Here is a 22,375-nt window from a genome sequence, read left to right on the forward strand (position 1 = left end):
TTACTATTTATCAAATTTTTTTAATTGTTTCTAATTGTTACTTTATATGAATTTTACTATTATTTGTTATTGATCTAAAATGATCAACAGTTTTTGCTAATTTCAAGTTAACTTTTTTTTTTTCACAGTGACAGAAACTCTGTGTTGGATTCAAAAAATTGTTGGGTGACAATAAAAAATAACAATTTTTTAATCATTTCCCATATTAGATAAAACCACCCAACACCATAAGAATTAAATATTCAATTCCAAATTAAAATAATTCAAATTTAATGTTTTTGATTGACAGGAAAATTATTATTATCTTTATTTAATTTGTTAACTATTTTTAAAACTAAAAGCAATGAAAGAAGATATAAAGAATATATTGTTTAATAGTATAGTTAGAAATAAATATTTATTTAATAAGATTATAGATTTTGTTAAATATATTCATAGATCTGATTCTGCTAGATATCGTCGTCCATTGAGTGATCAACAGATTGTTGAGAGATGTTCGTTATCAGAGATGTTAAAACATGGTCGAGCAGATCTATTCTGTGAGAACATAGGCAGAATGTTGAACTTTTTAACAGTGGATTCAGTAGATTATCTGTTGTATTATGCTGTGATGAGTGGAAGTGTCAAAGCAGTAGGATCGTTACTTCTCAAAATCCCAGATGTTTTCAATGATTTGCGAATGCCTGAAAAAAAACAAAAAAGACTCATCTCCTACCTCATCAGATCCAATCATACAGAGATGATAAAGTTAATGTTGGATCGTACTCACTACTATACAATAGCCAATCAATTTCTTAGTTCATCATTGGCAACTTACAACGTTGAGATGTTCAAATTTATCATAGCATGGAGACAACAGCATGAAGACAACTACGAAAACAACAACACAACGAATAGAGAAAAAAATAAGACTCTATCTTCTCTCTTCAATAACGATCGATATGATCCTAGAAATATCCAATCATATTACAATGTTGAGTCACTCTACTTACTGGATGAATCAGAGTCAGCCATGGAGATTATACAACTGATACTCGACAACCACCGATTCTTCAATGAAAGTACTATCGGTGATATTATCACCTATTCATTTAAAACAGGTAATATAAAGTTGATAGATTATCTATTAGCTTGTAGCTTTAGAAATTGTAATCAATCAAAGATAGCAATCAATTATGCATGTAAACATGGTCTCAACATGGTTAAACTCTATATTGATAAGTTTTTATACGATAATACCGCAATTTCAACATCAACAATCAAAATGATCATCGAGCAAAACAACATGGAGTTACTTAAATACATGCTAGATCGCTATTATCGTGTACCTGACCCCATGTTAGCTCGCCATTATGATAAACCAGACTCCAATGAGGGCCTATTAATGGATAGACTTACACTTCAGAAAGCATTGAACTTGGACACACCGGAGATAGCACAGTATCTTTTATCTATTGAATGCCTAGATAAATACCCACTACCAAGTACATTTAGATACCAAGTCAAAGATATCAATATGTCTTTATTACCTTTGTGCGATTTATCATTGATAGATACTCTGTTGTCAACTAACAACATAGTAGATTGTATGCTTAGTGATCTCTATTCAAATGCCGCTTCAAACAACCGATTGGATATCATTCAATACTTTGAAGATAGAAAATCTACATATTCATTTGAAATCGATTATTCCTTAGGACTTATGGGAGCTACATTGTCAGAGAATAAAGAAATAGTAGTGTTCATTCTCCAACACAATCAGACCTACCAATTCAACTTTCCAGTACCGAGTCTTCTTCATTCCGATAGTTTCAATGTTGACAATTACTTGGAGATAGCAGAGTTGATTGCAATCACAGGAAACCATCTAAAATTCAATTCATTGGATCAGATCTTCAGAGATGGAATAGTCTATCGTTTTCCAGAGATCGTTAAAATTTTCTATATTCTTAAGGATCACAATCGAGTGACTAGGAATGTTGGCAATCCTATACTCTATGCGATAGAGAGTGGTCGGTCATTGGAGTTTGTAAAGCATCTCTATTCAATATCAGGACTTGAGAAGGGTGGTACTGAGGGATTGGCGTATGTCTGTGCCAGAGGTGATATGCCATTCGTAAAGTATCTAGTGGAAGAACAGAATGTTCAAGTCAGTAGACACCACATTCAGAGTGCTGTTGCACACAGACACATGGAAATCGCTACCTATCTTTTGGATAGATATGAAAATGCATCTATATATCTATTCGAATTAACAACATCAATCTTCCAAACTATTATTAATAACAACGATTTGGAAACATTCTCGATGTTTGCAAGACGCATTCCAGTTCATGATGATTTGATTTCCTCTAATCCCGAAACGATCAGATTCCTTCATGGAATTGGCAAACTACATCGGGATATCATCAACAAATTACTGAAAAAAAGAGATCAAGAGTTCGAAGCGATTAGAGTATCACTAGAGTTGACAAAAACCAGAGAACCAATCACCGACTTCTACAGTCTTAGAAATGCAGTGAAATACAATCACAATGAATCATTAAAGTTACTGGATGAACATCGTTTACTTAAACAAAGTGACATCGATCTTAAATTAGCGATAAGATATGGTCATATCAAAATAATTGAACATTTTCAATCTTTTATTCAAAAAAATTGTATTATTCAATAAAGAAAGATTAGTTATTTAAATAACTAATCTTTCTTTTATTTTTATCTTACATATGTTTATTTATTATCAAGAAGTTTAAAATGTTTATAAACCTTTGTAATTATTACATAGATTGAGTATCAGAGGTTGGTGGGTTCTCTTGCAAACCTGATTTTGGCATAGTTTCTGTGGTGGAAATAGGTAATCTGTTTTGAACAAAAGGACTCGATACATCAGAGGTTTGACAACGAGTCAATATGATAGTGTTGGTATAGTACGTGGGCAGTTGAGATGATCATTATTAATGGTGGTTCTCTAGTAGGTTTGTTGGTACATTGGTTTGTTTTGGTAGCTCGATTTCTCTTCTCACATTAACTAAGATCAAAATCATTTAGATGTACAGAAGGAGTAATTTTTCTTTTGGAGTTTACCTTAAAAAAAATGATGATGGGTATGATTCTTCTGTTTCATTATAATAATACTAATATTGATTTTTTTTTTTGTTTTGATATTATCTATCTATCTATTGTTAATTAACAAAATATTTTAGATTGGTTGCAAGCATTGGTATTATCGTATGACGATGAGATTATGTTGAGTGGTTGTTCATCGAGTGGCATTTTAATGATAATGATAACAATAATGATCATAATAGTGATAGTGGTATTGATAATGATAACTATACCACATATTGAAGGTGATCTGGATTAGTGAAATATTTAATTTAAATCGAAAAAAACCAAGTCACTAAGTTATTTACATAAAACGCAAACAATCATTGTGCTTAGAGAATCATGTTGTTCATGTTGTATTAATCATAGGATAAAAAAAAATAGAAAATTTAAAATTAAAAAAAAATAAAAAATAAAAATAAAGAAGTAGAAAAAAAAAAAAGAGAAATTTGCTCAATGTTGTTATTATTAATATCATGTGGAGCATAGATAATTGTGTTGAAATAAAAAACACACAGTTTTATAACCAAAGTCTTATAAAATTGAGATTAACAAAATTAAATAAAATAGAAAAAAAAAAAAACTCAAAAAAAAACTTTCGTAAGATATTTAGTATTATTAATTTGTTATTTATTTATTTAGAAAAAGAAAAAGAAGAAGAAAATAGAAGTTATTTATATCTTTTTTTATGAATTTATTTATTAATTGTTCTCAATACAAGTAGTTTGATTTATATATTTATTTAAGAAACTTTATGAAAGTTTAGTTTTGAGTATATTCAAAGAATAGAATAGAATAGAATAGAACAGAATAGAATAGATAAAGAGCAAAGACAGATATAGATATAGTATAAAAGGAAAAACAAGATGTTGTCAAGATCAACATTGATACTACTTTTATTAATAAGTAGTATGAGCCATGTTTATATAGTGAATGCAGACTTCTTCTCTGATTTTTGGAAACCTGTATTCACAAAGGCACCAAAGTTTGCAAACTCTCAATTATATACAATAAACGATATAGGTCTTCAAGGCTATGATGGTAAAATCATGGCATTTGGTGATTTTAATGCTGATAAATAGTAAGTTATTCTTTTTTGTGTTTTTATACTATTTTTATTTAATAAAGAGCATAAACTAACGTTATAATTATATAAAACTTACTATTATTATTATTATTATTATTATTATTTGTAGTTTAGATACATTCTTTGTTTACTCTAATAGATCGACATTACAGATATTCCTTTGGGATGTTAAAGAGTGGCGGTACGAACCGTCCGATGTTATCATTACACTCGACGATGGAATGACCATCGACAATGTAATCCCCGGTGATTTCACCTACGATGGACTGTTGGATATCGTTATACAGGGTGGGCTGTACTCGAAGAACGTGAGTGATGTGCCATTCTTGTATCTCTACAAGGGTGATCTCGACCGAGTGGAACTACCACTCAAGTTGGCTGCCGCCTACGACCAGGTGTTGGCGCTCGATTGCAATGGCGATCTACGTATCGATTTGCTCGGTGTCGACTCCAAAGGAGCTCGAACACTCTGGATCAATCAGGAGAACGACTACTTCACCACCTATCAACAGGGTTCCAGCCAGATCCTACAGAACATCTCATCGCCACACTCCAACTCGTTTGTCGATCTCAACGGTGATTGTCTGGCAGACATGTTCATCACCAGTGGATCCAGTAAAGACGACACTCTCACCGGTGAGATTTGGTTGAACGATAAATCCAACGGTTACAATTTCGATTCGAGAACATTCCCACTACCAAGAGGTGCTGGTCAAATTACTTTTGCTGATTTTGGTATGTTTAGATGATTCATTTATTATTATACATTTTAGCGTAGTTTATCTAACTTGTTATTGCGCTATTATTTTTATAGATGGTGATGGTGATTTAGATATGTTATATCCAGTTTGTTGGCCACCTGAAAATTGTTCAGAGGTCAACGATTTGTATTTAGTTTACAACTCACAGAAACCAGTTTGTGCAAGTTCATTATTCCCCAAGGCAAATTGTCGTGCACAAAACGCTTTATGTCAAGCCGATCCAAACTTTTCATTCTCCAATACAACAGGTGCAGATGGAGTAAGATTTAAAAAAAAAAAAACAAAACTTTATAACCAACTTTGCTAACCTATTGTTTATTATTATTATTGTTTTAGACAACTTTAATCATTCCAAAAGAAGCATTCGGCGGATATTTATTTTATTTCAATTTATCTGTAGGAATTTCAAATATTATACATTATGGTGATTACAATATCGATGGATATCCAGATATCATAGTTGCACTCTACAATCCAAATAATTTGAGTGAACCAACTCACGTTGAGCTGTGGGAGAATGTTGGTTGCAACGCTGATATCTGTCCAAAGGGACAAGGAGGAAGAACTTTTGTCAAGGCAACCAGTGGTACCGATGCTCTTACATCTATACCCTACGCTTACACTGCCAGTTTCATCGACTATGGTGAGAATGGAATTGCTGACATTATCGTCCAGTCACGTTATCCCAATGGCAGTCACTCAGTACAGGCAGTCTATAACAATTTCTACAACGATGCTTTCTTTTTCAAGACACTCGGTCTCAATGGTGTGTGTACCACCATGTGTCCAGGTCACGTCAAATTCCCAGATCCAAAACCATACGGTGTCAACTTCCCAGGTGGCACTTTCAAGTTTATTTTCAGTGACATGTCTGGTACCACTCACATTCAGATTGGTGCACAACTCTCACAGTCTGCCTACATGTCGCTACAGACACCATACAACTTCTTTGGATTGGGTCGTACCTCCAATTATATCGACCAACTCTTCTATGGTATTCCACTGAACCAGACCGTTCACTACAACAGTTGGGTAGGAACTATTCCAAACTCACAGATCGTGGCCATCCCCTATAAACCATCCAACCCAACTTCATGGACACTCGAACTGTTTATCAATCCAAGTGGTATATTTTTCTGGGTCATGTTGGCATTTATTGTAGTTTTAATTTTCTTCTCTGGTGTATCATTATTTTTATGGAAGAGAGAAAAGAAACAAGACGAAAAACTTAAACAAGAACAAGCACATTTATTCTCTTTCAACGCACTGTAGATTATTTGTATTAAAAATAAAATATTATTATTTCTCAACCAAAAAAAAAAAAAGTACAGATTTTTGAATCATTCTGAGAAATAAGAACAATAGTTTGAAAACAATGAGATTGGTCCATTTTTGGAGTGACTACTACCTTTTCTACCTATTATCGCATATGAATCGGTAAATAGATATCATATTAATGTTGAGTACCAAAAGTTGAAATACAATGCGAGTTCATCAGGGATTGAAAATGAAACATTTCTAACAGTACAAAATCTACCTATAGGAATTTCTCCAAAATCTTTTATCATTCGTCAGCTAGCTGTAGGATCAATACCAATATCATAGTTTGTATTTGATATAATATTCCATAATTTTCTTTGCTATAATCAATGATTGAGGAGGAAATAATTGGAATTTCATTTTGATTTATAACTTTATTTAATTACAATTTGAAAGATTGATAAACTATAAATTCTAATTTTTAAATCCACCAATTAATTCTCTGCACATTTGGAACATATAGGATTCACATGCCATGGGTTTGTTTCATTTAAACAGTAATTAGGGAAGAGAGTATCAGTTTTTCTAGCCAAAATTCCACCAATTATTTGAGCTGGTGAGTTATTTCCTGAGAGACCATAAGCAAGAGCATTGATTTGATTCGAGAGAACTGGTAATTGACCTAAACACTTCTCGCAATACAAGGTTTCAATTGAGGTACCATAGATAATCTTATAAAATAAATTGTTAGTTTTAATAGATATACAATCATATTACATTTTAAAAGAATGTTTTACCTGGTCAAAACCAGCCCACATTGCTGCAGCTTGGCACATTGCGCATGACTCACCAGTAGTATACAATGAATAACCTTCCCAGGTATTTTTGTTGTAAATAGCTGAGCAGTTCAATATGGCTACAATTTCTCCATGATAAATAGCAGATTTTTCATTTTGGTTGAGTCCGGTGCAAGCTACAGTTCCATTTGGTGCAACTATGACAGTTGTGAAAATGCTTTTCTTTGCCACTGCAAGATCATAGGCAATTTGCATATACTTTTCATGGTATTGACGATGGGCAAGAGATAAATCCTCGGGTTGTAAGACTCTGGTTGGACGTGGAAACTCAATGAATGGATCGTCACAAGCCAAACTGACGGCAAAAATAACCAATACACAAGAAAGAATAAATTTCGACATTTTTTTAGTTAGATATAAAAAACAATAACCAAATTATAAAATAAAATAAAAGTAATAAGATATAAAAAAATCTCTTTTAAGTTTTATCTCCATGCTTTATACATTTTGATAGTAGAAAATCGAACTAACTAGTGTGGTACCACACCACAAAATTTAAACCAAATTTTCAATACGATTTAGATAATATTTTATGAGACAACACTTTTAGTTTTCATTATAATCCTTGTACTAAAAATAAAATAAATAGGTTTAAATTTATTAAAATAAGCTCAGGATTTTAAGCTTATGAAAATGGAGACTAAAATAATAATTAAAACTATTGCTGATACAGAAATAATGGTTGCACTTATGACTACGGGTCTGGAGACGATACGGCTTCTCTTTGAATTCCAAAGTGGTGCATCCTCGCCAGATACATCGACAGACATCTCGCTCATCTGGTTGGAAGGTGAACTTCGGTTGACAGAGCTGCTGCTGCTTCCACTGCTATTTCTGCTGCTGTTGCTGGTAACGTCCATGTCAGAGTCATTGATATTGATCATGGTGTGCTCGGCAAGTGAAAGTGGTTGATGATTTTGTTTGACACCATTGCTATTAGCACCGGCTGAACTGGACGATGATTGATTGGAATAGAGGAAGCTGTTGAATGAGTTGTTCGATGTTGTTCTGCGATGTGAATTCAAACTTAACTTTTTGATTTCCGCCTCCATCTTTGTCTCCTCCTCTTTCAGTGACTTGATTACAATATCTCTATAGGTGTGTAGATCCTGATTATTCTTTACATTGAAAGAAAGTCTCATCAATGTCCAAACAATGATATCTACTGCAGCCTCTGACATTTGCTCTTGTTTCTTTACATGCTCCGATAGAATTCTAATCTCTTGTTTTAAAACAAACAATATTCTCTCTGAATACAATAGTTTCTGACTGGACTTTTGTTCTTCATTTAGTTCCAAATTATAATATATATTATTACTCTCTATAAATGGATCAATATTATTATTATTTGTTGTTGAAGTGGTTGTGGTTGTTGTTGTTGTTGTCGTAGTGGTAGTGGTAGTCAAAGTTGTCGGGGTTGTTGAAGTGGTTGTAGTTGCTGGTATTGATATCTTTTCTTGAATATTTATATTATTCGAAATAGGTGGTGTTATACTATTACTTTCTAAAATCTCTCTATTAAAACGTAACAAATTATCTATATTTACACCACTCTCAACTAGATATTCAATCTCCTGTCTTTTCAATTCCTTCTCTCTCTTTAGAAACAATGATTTCTTCTCCTTCTTTAACTTGTGATTCTTGATGATCTCTTTGGTTTGCACAATGACTGAGAGTGAAAGTGCGAAAAACATTCTCTGATCGGTATGCTCTGCTGCCTGTAGCATCTGTTCGTACTCCTGATAGATACTTCGGTGTTCGCTTGTCATTGTCTGAAGGAATCGCTGAATCGACGATTGTGCATGTCTAATCACAGAGGTAACTATGGGATGTTGTGGATCTAAATTGGTGGACAACAACACACTGATCTCTTTGGCCATTCTACGCTTTGATATCTCATCGAGCATCGCCAGGTCGTCTGTTGCCAGCGGAGTCAACTCGATGGCCGGAGAATATTTGAGATCGACATCGATTGAAGCGCGAACAAAGTGAAGCAACAGATAATGTTGTTTAGTAGCTACCCAATACCAAGCGAGTCCACGTCGTAGCTCTGCAATATTATTCTGATCCTCTGGCGAAATTGTGAATCCGCCATTGATCTGTTGTCCAATCTGGTGGCAGTATTTGTGAATCTTGTTTTTCATGATTCGGTCGGTGTTTGGATACTCATCGAAATCCGAGAGATAGGCAATCTCCTTGTTGACCGGTGTCGTTATTTTGTTCATCTCCTCATCGACATACTTTGAGTAGGTGTCCTCAAAAAACTCACACAAGAAACGGTCGTGCATCGACAACGCAATCGAGTAGAGTGGATACTTGATCGGTAGCATAATCTCTTTCTGGTACTGAATGATATCGAATTCAAATGGTTTACTACCGAAATTAATGCTAAATTTATCGCCGTACGATATCGTTCCAATGGTAGCATGCAACTTTGACAAACTCAACGATGAACTTGTCTTTCCAAGCAGCACACCATTCTTTGTAAAAAATATTCTCTTGTTTATAAAATCGACACCACATCCAGCAGTATCATTACACTGCCATGGCTCACTGATCTCTTTGCCCATCACAGGGTTCGGATACATTCCTCCATCTCCACCATGATAGCTAACCGCTGTTTTTAATACTACTTTCTTTTCATTTGTTTCGCAACTTGCTGAATATCCAATAAATACATTACTATAAATGAATTATAATAATATATTAATATTTCTACTTTATTATTAAAGATTCAATGTTAAAACAAGATAACTTACGTATCCTCACCAATAGCCAACAAAGTGATTTCGAAATAACCAAAATTAAAATTGCCATAAGGCAGTGGTGTTACTTTCTTTTTTGACTGTACAAACTTGATGATAATAATAATAATAGTTAATAATAAAGTAAAAGATGATGAACGATGAAGAAAGTATTATTATTATTATTATTATTATTATATAAATACATACTAATGTTGAATCTGGTTTAGATTTTCTTATATTTAAAATTGTGATTTGTGATGGATTCGATGAGCTAGGATGATGATGTAGTCGTAGTTGTTGACGATGCTCCAACTTATCGTCGTATTGAATATTGAAATTATTGATTGTCACTTTCTTTGTGTAGACATAGTTTAGTGATTGCTCATCGCTTAGATACAACGGTCTACAACATATATCCTCAAGTGATTTGTGCATTAAAACATATTCACCATACCAATCGACAGTATCTATAATTAATTTATTTATATCTAATTATTTTTATTTTTATTTTTATTTAATAAATTAAATAACCAAAAGGATTGTTAAATATATCAAACAACACGTTGTTGTTTTATGTATGTCGACAAACATACCTTTATTTATTTTAAAATCTTTTATACAATAGAAATGCCATAGAGAGTTACTTCTTGACAAATTATAGAAATAATGTGATAGGCTTGATAGATGCTGACAAATCTCTTTTGATGTAAAACACTTCATAATCACCTCTATTACCTCGTTGGGTAATGAGTATATCAATGTTGCTATTGCTGCTGTAGTTCCATTGTGTTGACTATTATTATAATTATTACTGTTGTTGTTGTTGTTGTTGTTGTTGTTGATATAACTATTAATATTATTAATACTATTACTTTTACTAATACTGCTATTACTATCTAATCGAACTATACTACTATTACTCAATATACTACAACTACTACTTATAATATTATCATCTAATATAGAATTACTTCTATTCATGATTTTAATATTTAATATATATATCTATATACAAAAAATAAAAATAATTGTAAAGTAAAGTAATTAAACTATACAATACTACTACTCTACGAACACTACAAACTATAAACACTATTAACTATTTATTTATTTCATTGAATATTAATTGATTCAAGAAAATAATTATAAATTTAAAAATATACAAATAAAAGAGAAATGATAATAATACAATAAAATTGTCAACAGATATTACTAATAAAATAATTAAACTTTTTTTTTTCTTGTTTTTTTTTTTTTTCAAATTTCAAAAAATTCAGTCCTAATTTTAATGTTTTTTTTTTTTTATTGTTTACACTTTTGATCGAAAAAAAATATATTATAAATAATTGTTTTTTTTAGTTATATATTTACTAGTAATGTTTGTTTGTTTGTTTGTTGGTTAGTTGTTAGTTGTATATTATGGATGTTGGTGTTGTTGATGGTTAATTGTTTGAATGAGTTGGTTGTTGCACACCAATATAAGTTTGTGACAATTGTGTTGTGGTGTTGTTGTTGTGTTTTTTTTGTTTTTGTTTTGATATTGGGGGGAGGTAGGGGATTGCTTGCTGGTTGTTTTGTTAACTGTCATTTTCATCTTCATATTGTTGATCGGTGGAGCTATCCGATAGAAAATCCTTTTCAACCTCGAGATCATCGGATTTGAAATGGAAATTCGCCACGAATGTGTTGGTCGCCGAGCTGTGTTGGAGTGAGATTATGAATGGACAGTATGGATGGAATATATAGGTTGCGTATTTCTTGGATTGCCGGTCGTTCTTGTCTTGGATGCCGTTGTTCATCTTGAATTTGACTTCGCCACCGAAACGCGAGTAGAATTTGATTGGGTAGTCGACGAGTGGTTTGGGTCGCTCGGTCGACGAGATCATCTTCTCGTCGTAGCTAAACAGGTATTTGTCAAAGTATGGTGATTCATTCCAAGACTGCGGTGAGAATGGCAGTGCCGAGAGGATTCGTTTGACGGCTTGTGTTTCACCACCGTAGCGCGCATTCACCACTGCCAGTTTCTGCTTCATGAGGTGTTCACGCACAAAGATGTTGTTGGAGCAGGTCGAACGGAACTTGATGAGACCCGATGGACAACTGCAAGCACGGAAGTGTTCGCAAAACTGTTCAAAAGTCTTAGCAAACTCCTTGTTGCTGTTCTCGTAGACACCGATCACTTCGGTGGTGTGCATGTTGTAGACAACAAAGAAGCTGATCTGGTTGCAGTAGTCGGCAAGTCTGCCGAGCAGTCCGTCAATCGGTCCAAACTTGATCAGGAGGTGAGAAGCGTCCAATGATTGCATCTTCCACATCACTAAATTACAATATTGGGGGAAAAGTGAAAAATATAGACTGAGTGACTTTTTGGGATCGGGAGAAGTGGCAGCTTTTTTGTATAGATAGCTGAGGAATCTCTGTTTGATACCCATAAGATTTCCACTGGGCAGACTATGATTATATGAAAGTGAATCGGTATTGTTTGTTTGTGATGATTGATTGTTGGTGGTGGTGGTTGTTGTAGTTGTTTGCGGTTGATTATTATTTATATTATTGGTATTATTCGGAATATTGTTGTTGATGTTGTTAGCGTTATTGTTGTTGTTGTTTGTTACTGAAAATGTTACATTGTTGGTAGTATTAGTAGTGGTAGTTGACGATGATGATGTTGACGATACAGTGGAGGTGGTTGATTTACTATTTATATCACTGGTTTTTAAAAATGGTTGAATTGAAGCCAATTGCTCTGCTTTCTGCTGTTTCTCGTGTACCATTGGGATGAATGACTTTTCAGCATTCTCCAATGAGTCGATCTCCAGTTGGTCATCTTCATTGCAGTGAGGTCCAATTGAGCGAATATTTACAAATTTAGATCCTTTGATCTGGAAGATATGGATGGTTTGGTACTGAAGACTGAGTACAATGAAAAAGTCTTGGTATAAATAAACTCCAGAGTGATGCGCCAAATGAATGACATCCTTCTTGAAAGTTCGTTTATCACAAACCACACCATCTGAGATTCTAACCAAATAGAATGTGATATCTTCGGGATTGGGCAAGTTGATCGAATTGGATTGTGATTGTCTAATAAATGTATCCATCTCTGCTCTATTTATATTATTATTGTTGTTACTATTTATTGATTGTCCATATGATGAAAGAATAAACTAAAAGTAAAGTAATAATAAAATTAGTTGATTTGATTACAAAATGATAATATTATATGTTAATTTTTTATGTACTTACATATTTTCCACAAGCGGTTGTTAATGAAAAGTCTTTACATAAGAATTCGTTAAATGGAGGGATAACGGTTTGATAAATTAATCGAAAATAGGTATTAAAGTTTTTGTCGATGGCTTCCTTTTGAGTTTTGGTGGTTGACTTTGGATATTTGGGAGAGGAACCAAGGAAACGGTAGAGTTGGATTTCCTTGAGATCTTTGGAGAAACAGAGCAGTTTCTCACCATCGCTAGTAAACTTTTTAATAATACATAGTGGAATATCGATGTTGAATACAGTTTTGTCGGGCACAATGTTGAGGTAGAATTTTCTGGATTGCAGGGTGGTTGTGCCTGGTTTGGAGCGGTACAACTCACGGTGCAACATTTGATTCGGCAAACTGTATTGTGAGAGTTGTATCTTTTGTTTTCTCTGCATATTAACATATTCTTTATCAAGATCGGCTTCGTCGTGTGTTCGCTTCAATGAGTTTTGTTGTGGGTTGGTGACTGGTGAGCTGGTGGAGGTTGTTGTTTGGGTGGTTGTGGTGATATCGACATCATCTTCGGCAGATGACGGAGAGGAACCGGTGCTTGACGATAGCTTTAGCTTATCGACAATCATACCGCTATCTTGTGAATCATCGGAGGTTGGGATGATGTTGGGTGTCGATGTTGTGGACGAAGTTGGCGCAAGTGAAACACCGTCATTTGCATAGCTATGCGAAATGGTTGGTGGTAGTGGCACCGATGAGAGCGAACTGTTCAGGGGAATGTGAGCGACCATCATTTGAGTGGGTAGCTCCTGAGTTTGTTGGTGGTGATTCTGCTGGAGGTGGAGCGACGAGCTTGAGAATGTGAGGGGCGAGATCAGCGAAAATGGCGATCCCGCCGAAACGGCACCGGACACGACCGACTGGTGGTTGCTGACCGCCGACAAAGTCGATGCGGATAACGAAGAGCTGTTGCCACTGTGACCTACAATGATGGGTGCCTCCATGCTAGAGGCAGTGTGGATATCGGAGGGTGGATTCGATTGTATGGTCACTGTTGAAGACTGCTGTTGGTGGGTGTTGCCAGTCGAAGGTGGACATCCTGTGTATACTCCACTTGGCGATGATAAATATAAAGCTGGTGGTGAGGGTATCGATGGTGCGAATGGCGGTGCTGGTGAACCTAGTAGAAAACACGGTGAAGGTGAAAGTGGTGGTGAAATCGAAGACTGTGAATCATTCATTTTAATTATTCTTGTCACTGAATTATTTTCAATCATCTAAACCAATTACTATATAATGAAGTTGCAACTGTTGCAAGGATCTACAAATGTAACCTATTATTATGGATAGAGTAAAAAAAAGAAAGTTAGAATAATTATTCATTCAAAATTATATATATCATCATTATTGTTATTGTAATGAAATGAAAAGAGTGTAGCAACAATTACCTGTGAAATGTGTAAAATGTATAATTTAAAAAAACAAAAAAAAAAAAAAAAAAAACTTTAGTGTGATATTTGATTGATTATGCACAGACAGAAGATCGAGGTTTGAACCAACACAACAACAATTGTTCTCGTATGTCAATTGGTTGGTTTTGAGTGAGTAGTTCCAATGTTGTGTTGTTTATGCTGACTTGCTGACTGGAAATTGAATATTACTATTACTACAGATATTTATTGTAAATATAAATATTGATTGATATTAGTACATGCATGAATCTACTCTAAGCAACATCTAAACTATTATTATTATTATTATTATTATTGTGCTATTATTATGCTATTATTGAGAATCTATGTTATTGTTGCTATTTCTGCCGCTGTTTTGTAAACTATTAAACTTTTGATGCTAACTAAATTATTGAAACAATATGATAATTGTGATAGAGAATAAAGCTGCAGTTGATAAAAGAATAAAATATAAAAAAAAAAAAGGTAAAAAAATAAAACAAAAGAAAGAAAAAGAAAAAATTTAATTTTGATATTTTTTTTTGTTATTTATTTTATTTTAACAATACACATAGAGTAATATTAATAAAAATAAATAAATAAATTTAAAAAATTGGAATTTTATTATTATTATTAACAAATAATAATATTAAATTTATATTGAATTAATTCAATTCAAAAACGACATAAAGATACGTTATTTTGATTTATTAAATTAATTTGAAGCAAAAAAAAAAAAAAAAAAACAAAAAATAATAATTTTACACACATTTTGTCAAGTTTTTATTTTGTGTTTATAGTAGTAGTTGCTGGTTGTGTTGTTTGCTGACACTTTTGTTTGTGTTTTTGTTTGATTAGAATGAGTGAGTGGATTGGATTGAATGGTGGTAAAATAACTCAGAAGTAGGTTGTTTGTTGTAAATATTTGATGTCAGACATGTCATATCATATGATATGAGAGTGATATTAAGAACAATCTACACGCCGATCTGTATCAGGTGTGACGGATGAATTGAATGGAGTGGAGTGAATAATTGAATTGGAATTGGAATTGGATTTTGAAATGAAAAAAAAAAAAAAAAAGACAATAATAGTAAAGGATGCATGTGGGTAGAGTTTGTTGATAATATGGACAAAAGAAAAAAAAGAAAAATCACATATCCAAATCCAATTTTCGGTTTAAATGTAAAGTTAAACTAATGTATATTATATTGTTGTCCACATGTGCTTGTTTTTTGTTTTGTTTTCCGAGTACTAGTATGCATAGATCGTTGAATTCAAATGTACATTGAGTGAATGATATATCTATCTTATTCGAATATTTTAACATCACAATTGTTTGTTTATTACAATTTATTTTCATTGATACTATTTTATAATATAACGAAATTGTTGCAAACCATGAACGATATTTAAATGAAACAATTTTCTTAAACAAGTCTATTGTGAACATATAAATGGTGATTTGTGTCTATTAAAATATATAATTAACTTACGAATATTCAGTTGTTTATCTAAAGAAAGATGATCGTACAACACAACTAACTATAATAAATTAACATAATTTTTGTTAAAAAATGAAAAAGTATATTGTTAGATTATAAAAGTATAAATAAAATATAAAAGTAACAATTAAATTGTAGATTTTTAAAAATCCTTCTTCTTTGTTTGTTTGTTTTCAAATTTCCTAATTGTTTAATTCAAAAAAAAAAAAAAAAAAAAGAGAATAAAATAGAAAAGTGTACGAATGATCGATTGAATGAAGAGTGTAGTGCAAATGAAAATAAAAACTGTCAACCAATCTAGACAATAATAACAACAACAACTACTACTGCTAGCAATAGCAACAATAATTGTTGTTGATTGCTTGACCACCTTGACTATTATCAAAATATTTAACTGACTAAAATTTAATCTGTGCTACTGTTTTAAGTTGTTGTTGCTATAAAGTTAAATATGGAATATTCTCTCTTCTCTCTTTCATTCATTTTACCACAAAAACCACCTTTGACTTCTTTTCCAACTCTCTTTCATTCATTCATTCATTCATTTCTATTATCTTTTTTTTTTTTGGATTTTACACTTTTGAGCATATGTAGTTGAAAATGAAAAATGACTTACTGTGTGTATTTATTATTTTATGGATGGTGTTTTTCGAATTTTATTGCTGCCAAGTTGTTGTTATTTTTGACTAACTATTACTGTTTTTATTATTATTATTTTTAATTATGATGATGTGTCTTGTTACTATCGTCGATTTTTAATTGTATTTTAAAAATAAAATAAAATAAAAAATAAATAAATAATTGTTAGGTGAAAGTGAATAAGTGAAGGGAAGAGAATAGAAGAGTAAGGTCAAAGATGAGATGCTGCTGAGCTGATGCTGATGTGAATTGCTGTGAGTGAGTTGCCACAACACAGTATGAGTGGGTGAACGCCTGGCGTGAATAGTATGTGTGTAGTGATGATATGGAAAAAAAAGAGGGAGTTGGGTGAGAGAATAAAGAGAAAACAACAGACAGATAGATAAATAAAATAAATAGAAAGAAATTAATTTAAAGAGCTAGAAAAAAAAAAAAAACAAACAAAAAAACAAATGAGACAAAGGAATTATTTTTTTTGTTTCCGCTATTTTACTTTATTGTGGTGGTGGGTAGTACTGTTTTTTTGTTTTTTTGAAATTTTATTTTATTTAAAATTTTCACATTCTCAAGAGAGTTGGTTGATGATGGAGACCTCTTTTTCATTCTTTTTTTTTTCAACAGGAAACAATTTCACACAACAAAAAAAAAAAATGGAAAAAAACTTTAAAAAAAAATTTGAAATAAAAAGAGGTGGCAGAATATGAGGATTTGGCATCAATCTGCATGTGAGGAAAAAAAACAAAATTTGCTTTTTGGAGCGAGAAAATGACAGTACTGTGTGGGTGAGCTTCTGGTTACAAAGTTAATTTAATTTAATTTGTTTTTTTTTTCAACAAAACACAATCTCATATGTTTGTTTTTTAAAGGAAGTGAAACACACAGAAAGGAAATAATGTTTTGTTTGTTTGTTGAGAATAACACCAAGTTTGGTTCAAAAGAAAAAAAAAACTGAGGCAGTTCAAAGAGAGAGAGAGTGTGTGATGTGTTTGTGTGTCTTGTGTGCTTGCGAGTAAGATTAGCATATCAGCTTATTATTAAAGGTGGTAGTATAGTAAGTGAATTTGACAAGTCAAGTTAAGGTAGGGTAGTGTGTTTTATTGCTTTGTGTTAGAAGTTGGTTAATAAATAAAAAAACACACAAACACATCACACACTCACGCAACACAACAGTATAATGCAGACAATAAATAGATGCAAATTTGTGTGATGAGCACCCATAGGATAGTGTTGGTCTGGGCATTGGTATGGACATGTTATTTTGTTGTTCGAAATGGAGAATACCTAATCTTGAAGCAACAAAAACAACGAAAACCATTCAATTACGATGGATGGATGTGTGTTCTCCATCAACTTAAAATAGCTTATTTGTTTATAGTGGTGTATCATATATGTTGGGTAGAGGTATATTCAAAAAAAAAAAAAAAAAACAAAAAAGAGATAAGTGAGGATAATGTCTTTTTATTCAAATTTCAAAGTAATTACAATAACTCCAACAGTATTACTTAAGATTTCGAAAAAAATAAAATAAAATAAAGAAGTAAAAAGGAAACTTACTTTTTCAAACCATGAAGGGTTAGTCAGGCAGACAGACGCAATTTGTCAATAATGATAATAACGATGTTTGCTCTTCTATCTGGATAACTACTACTACTACTCTTGTCGCTACTTCGTATCTATTCTATTTTATCTAACTCTTTTTATCTATTTGTTTTAAACTTGTAGAAGTTGTTGTCCAATTATTACTATTAAATCCAATCTTTGCTGTCTCCTTTTATCAATTGGTTTTTTTAGATCTTTTATCTGTTTATCTATTAATTAATTTATTACTATCTTTCAAAAGGTTCGAAAAAAAAAAAAACTAATTTGTTTGTTTTACTTCTTATTTATTTTCATTGAAATAATTATAGATTTTTTTTTCACCCCCACATTAAACACACTTATAAAAATTTCTTATTAATTTTTATTTTCAATTTCAAAAAAAACCAAAAAAAATGAGACGTATTTTAAAAAATATATTTTCAAAAACTTATAATATGCAAAAAAATGTTAAAATAGATTACAGATTTATTGAATTTTTTTGGTTTAATTCAATTATTTTTATGAATCTGAAAATTCTCTAGTTAATATCTTATTTTTATTCTTTCAAATGTAATTACCATCTAATTTAATAACAAATATTTACTTTCATTGATAAAAAAAAAAAAAAAAAGAAAGGATAATTATCTGTTATTTATTAATATTATACAATTTAAAAAGTTTTGGATGAACTTGAAAAGTTTAAATATGTGGAATTAAAGAGATCTATATCTACCCTTGAAATTTTTATTTATTCCAAATTAAAGTTTTGGTATTGTTAACTGTTTCTCCTTGTTGTTGAACATTTTGAAAATAGTTTGCAAACTATATTCAAGATGGGGAGCTAGAATCGTAGTCGCTTCCTGATCTCGATTCGATCCTCTCATCGCTCCCATAGCCACCAAGAGCGTAGTCTCCAAAGTCAGCTAGTGTCGTTTGGTTGGCTAAAAGAAAGGTATTTGCGTTTCCTAGGGAAACCATTGGCTGAGGAATATTGGTACAATCGGGATAGGATGTTGGTAATTCTACAAATGGTTTGATATTGGTATTGGTTTGATGGCTTGAATTGATACTGCTCGGGAATGTTATAAAGTTGTTGTTATTGGTAGTTGTTGTTGTTGTTGTGGTGGTTGTTGTTGTTGAGGATGGATGAAGTTTGAATGAAAGATTGGGAAATACTGTGTGATTGGTTGGTGGTGGAATTACCGATTGTAACTGTGAATCGGTTGAGCCGCTATTTTTATATATAATATTATTGTTATAAATCGATGTCTTGGGTTTGAACTCGAATTTACCTTTGTTGTGAAGTCTACTTCGTTTCGATTTGAACCAATTCTTCACTTTGATAGGCGGAACATCGATGTCTTTAGCGATGGACTTGACTTGATCTTTGGTCGGGTAGGACTGGCTCTTGAAAACTGATTCAAGAAAAGCAACTTGTTCTTGAAGAAACTTTTTCGAAGCCGATTGTTTGTAGGTGAACTCTCCTTTGGATGCAAGGTTCTCTCTCTTGTGCTTGAACCATCTAGAGATTTGGTCGACACTAATCGATGGCATAGATTTTGCAAGTTTCAGCTTCTCAGATCTATCGGGGTACTGATTTATTGCCCAAACCTTCTCTAGAGTTTCTTTTTCGGATGAAGACGGTCTCCATCTTCCCTTCTTTGGCTTTATCGGAGTTGGTGTTTCCACTAAAGTGATCGAGCTGGAGGTAGAAGTAGAGTCAAAGTCATTGTGTTCTGATTGGTCTAATTTCAACTCAACCTGTTGAGTGAATTGATTTAGATAGTTTGTATTCAAAACATTGTTGTCTACTTTGTTTTGAAACATATGTTGAAAAGTGTCGTTGGTGGTGTGAATGGTGGTTGTAGGTTTTTCTGGAATTTCTATATCGCCAGAATATGCATTGTTTATATTTTCTAAAGTTGGTTTTTGAATGTAATCTAGTGGTTGGTTCATATTAAATATAGGATATGATTGTGCATGTGTTAAATACTCTATGTATTGATTCTGTATTGGTACTGGTTGTGAATATTGGTATTGGGGCTTGTTGAGAGTGTTGGTTTGTTTGTTTTGGATATTGTAATAAACATAGGGTGGCATGTCTGGTTGCGGTAGTTGCTGGATGGGGTTGGATGAAATGTTTATCATATTGTTTGTAGATAAATCATTTTGAGTAAAGGGTTCGGGTGGAAAAGTTGTGTAGAATGAATGATTGTTTTGAAAATTATGTATATTTTGTATGGTTTGTGAAATTTGTTGAGTTGTTTGTTGTTGATGTTGATGTTGTTGTGCTAAGTATGTGGTTTGTGATGAATTATTATAAATATTTATATTGTGAATATTGGTGTTTCTATTATTGTTTATGATCGGCATATTTGAAATATTTTGATTATCAATTCTTTCTACTTGTTGAATTGATGATTGTAAAAGTTCTATTGGTTTAAATGCTGAGGTACTGTTATTAATATTATTAGTATTATTATTAGTATTATTTTTCAGATCTTTTGTATCTTTTAAAGGAAAGGATATTTCTACTTTGTTTTCCTCCTGATATATTATTTAATATTTTTTAGTCATTGATGATTTATGATATTGTTTGATTTTTCTGTACCTACTCTCAGATAATGATTCATATTTAAATAAATATTGATAAATTATTTGGGTTCGATATAAAGTAGTAATATCATATTACTATTTTTTTATCCTATTTAAAAAAAATATATTATTAGATTGATTATAAATTTACTTTAATTCTAATATTCAGTTTTGATTGTAGTATATTGATAATTATTGTCATTTTTAGGATGGTTGACCTGTGATGATGTTGGTATTTGTAAAAAAATATTTGAAACCAAAATTGATATAGAAAGATGATTTTATAATTTAAATTTGTTTTATAAATAAATATTATTTAGACATAAAATATAAATATTAAAAATTAATTTATTTCAATATTGTTGATAAGAAAAAATAGTTTGATTGTTTTTATTTATTGTTTTTTTAATAAAAAAACAAGTTCTAACAAACTATAATAATGAAAATATTTGTTGTTCATAATTCTTAAAATAAGTACCTTTTCCAAAAACATTATCTATTCATTTTGGTAGAGACACATGTGGATTGAGGAGTAGTTGATGAACTTTACAAAAACAGTTTGTGAACAAAAAAATAATTTTTTTTTTTTTTTATTTGATTTGGTGTGAATACTCCAATTTTTTAGGTGGAGGCGGTGGTTTTGAATGATCGATATTAAATTTGTAATATCATTTACAAATTCATTACAAAAAAAATAAAAAATAAAAAATAAACACCACAAAAAAAATTTGGGGATGTTCCCTTGAAGATTTTTGGAAACAGCCCTAATGTGATTTTTAATTTGATGTTGTCGTATCTATTTTATAATTATGAATGGTTCCTCAACATCTTGAGAGAAAAAAATACATTAGGCCATCCCCATTATTGTATTTGTGTTTTAATATCCAATGTCAAAATTGTTTTTCTTTATGAAAAAATAAAAAATATTAAAATATTTTAGAGAGGTGATTTGAAATATATAATCCAATTCTGTGGAACTATTTGAAAAAAAAATACGATCAAAAATGAAAAGATTATCTTATTTAAAACAACCTATTAAAAATTGTTTTCAATAATTATGAAAATATTTAAATACATACAATTTTATTTTTTTAGTATTTTTTTTTTTCAAAATATACAACTATGAAAGGAATAGTTATTTTTTTTGGACATATAGATATTTAAAATTATAATGTTAAAAATATCTTTGATTTGATATGTTTTGTATGGATTGAAAAATTTACAGTTATAGCATTCTATACTTTTAGTACTATTAGAAGATCTAAATATATATAGATATAAATAATATAACTAGATAAAATAAAGTTTTGTAGAAAAAGAGTGTCCGTCCAGTTTTGAGCGGTCATAGTTAAACAACTCTAGTTGATTAAGTTAATTTTATTTAAATTAAAAAATAGACTTCCGTCAAAAATCTAAAACAGGATCTACCCCCCTATTATTGTTGTTTGCTTCGGTTTTCCACTAGTCAATTGTGTTTTTATTTTTTCATTAATTACTAGTGTATTTCAAATTTGGTAAACTTCATAGATGAAAACAACGATTAAAAATCCAAAAAAACAATTAAAAAAAAACA

At 31.5% G+C, this 22,375-nt stretch overlaps 6 protein-coding genes across 6 annotated transcripts; 1 reads left to right on the forward strand and 5 right to left on the reverse strand.

Annotated features, from left to right (window-relative positions):
* Positions 1-343: 343 nt before the first annotated feature.
* On the forward strand, positions 344-6,225 carry itfg1 (putative integrin alpha FG-GAP repeat-containing protein; the record flags this gene model as incomplete). Its single annotated transcript, XM_020573045.1, has 7 exons — positions 344-2,660; positions 3,204-3,269; positions 3,748-3,774; positions 4,036-4,186; positions 4,302-4,927; positions 5,007-5,212; positions 5,290-6,225. The coding sequence occupies 7 exons, from the start codon at positions 344-346 to the stop codon at positions 6,223-6,225; spliced, it is 4,329 nt and encodes a 1,442-aa protein (XP_020437162.1).
* Positions 6,226-6,517: 292 nt separating this feature from the next.
* PPL_02049 (nucleoside deaminase) lies at positions 6,518-7,412 on the reverse strand (the record flags this gene model as incomplete). The annotated part of the gene is made up of 3 exons (XM_020573046.1): positions 6,518-6,645; positions 6,770-6,944; positions 7,011-7,412. 3 exons carry the CDS (start codon positions 7,410-7,412, stop codon positions 6,518-6,520), a joined length of 705 nt encoding a protein of 234 aa, XP_020437163.1.
* A 269-nt stretch (positions 7,413-7,681) lies between these two features.
* On the reverse strand, positions 7,682-10,798 carry PPL_02050 (SPRY domain-containing protein; the record flags this gene model as incomplete). The annotated part of the gene is given in 6 exon segments (XM_020573047.1): positions 7,682-9,752; positions 9,830-9,924; positions 10,025-10,284; positions 10,544-10,610; positions 10,630-10,664; positions 10,690-10,798. 6 exon segments carry the CDS (start codon positions 10,796-10,798, stop codon positions 7,682-7,684), a joined length of 2,637 nt encoding a protein of 878 aa, XP_020437164.1.
* A 596-nt stretch (positions 10,799-11,394) lies between these two features.
* Positions 11,395-13,663, reverse strand: PPL_02051 (uncharacterized protein; the record flags this gene model as incomplete). The annotated part of the gene is made up of 3 exons (XM_020573048.1): positions 11,395-12,984; positions 13,064-13,297; positions 13,484-13,663. 3 exons carry the CDS (start codon positions 13,661-13,663, stop codon positions 11,395-11,397), a joined length of 2,004 nt encoding a protein of 667 aa, XP_020437165.1.
* A 94-nt stretch (positions 13,664-13,757) lies between these two features.
* Positions 13,758-14,275, reverse strand: PPL_02052 (uncharacterized protein; the record flags this gene model as incomplete). The annotated part of the gene is made up of 2 exons (XM_020573049.1): positions 13,758-14,000; positions 14,021-14,275. 2 exons carry the CDS (start codon positions 14,273-14,275, stop codon positions 13,758-13,760), a joined length of 498 nt encoding a protein of 165 aa, XP_020437166.1.
* A 4,760-nt stretch (positions 14,276-19,035) lies between these two features.
* PPL_02053 (uncharacterized protein) lies at positions 19,036-21,004 on the reverse strand (the record flags this gene model as incomplete). The annotated part of the gene is made up of 2 exons (XM_020573050.1): positions 19,036-20,754; positions 20,954-21,004. The coding sequence occupies 2 exons, from the start codon at positions 21,002-21,004 to the stop codon at positions 19,036-19,038; spliced, it is 1,770 nt and encodes a 589-aa protein (XP_020437167.1).
* Positions 21,005-22,375: the final 1,371 nt, after the last annotated feature.

Source organism: Heterostelium album (assembly GCF_000004825.1).
Source record: "Heterostelium album PN500 unplaced genomic scaffold PPL_scaffold2, whole genome shotgun sequence".
NCBI lineage: Eukaryota > Evosea > Eumycetozoa > Acytosteliales > Acytosteliaceae > Heterostelium > Heterostelium album.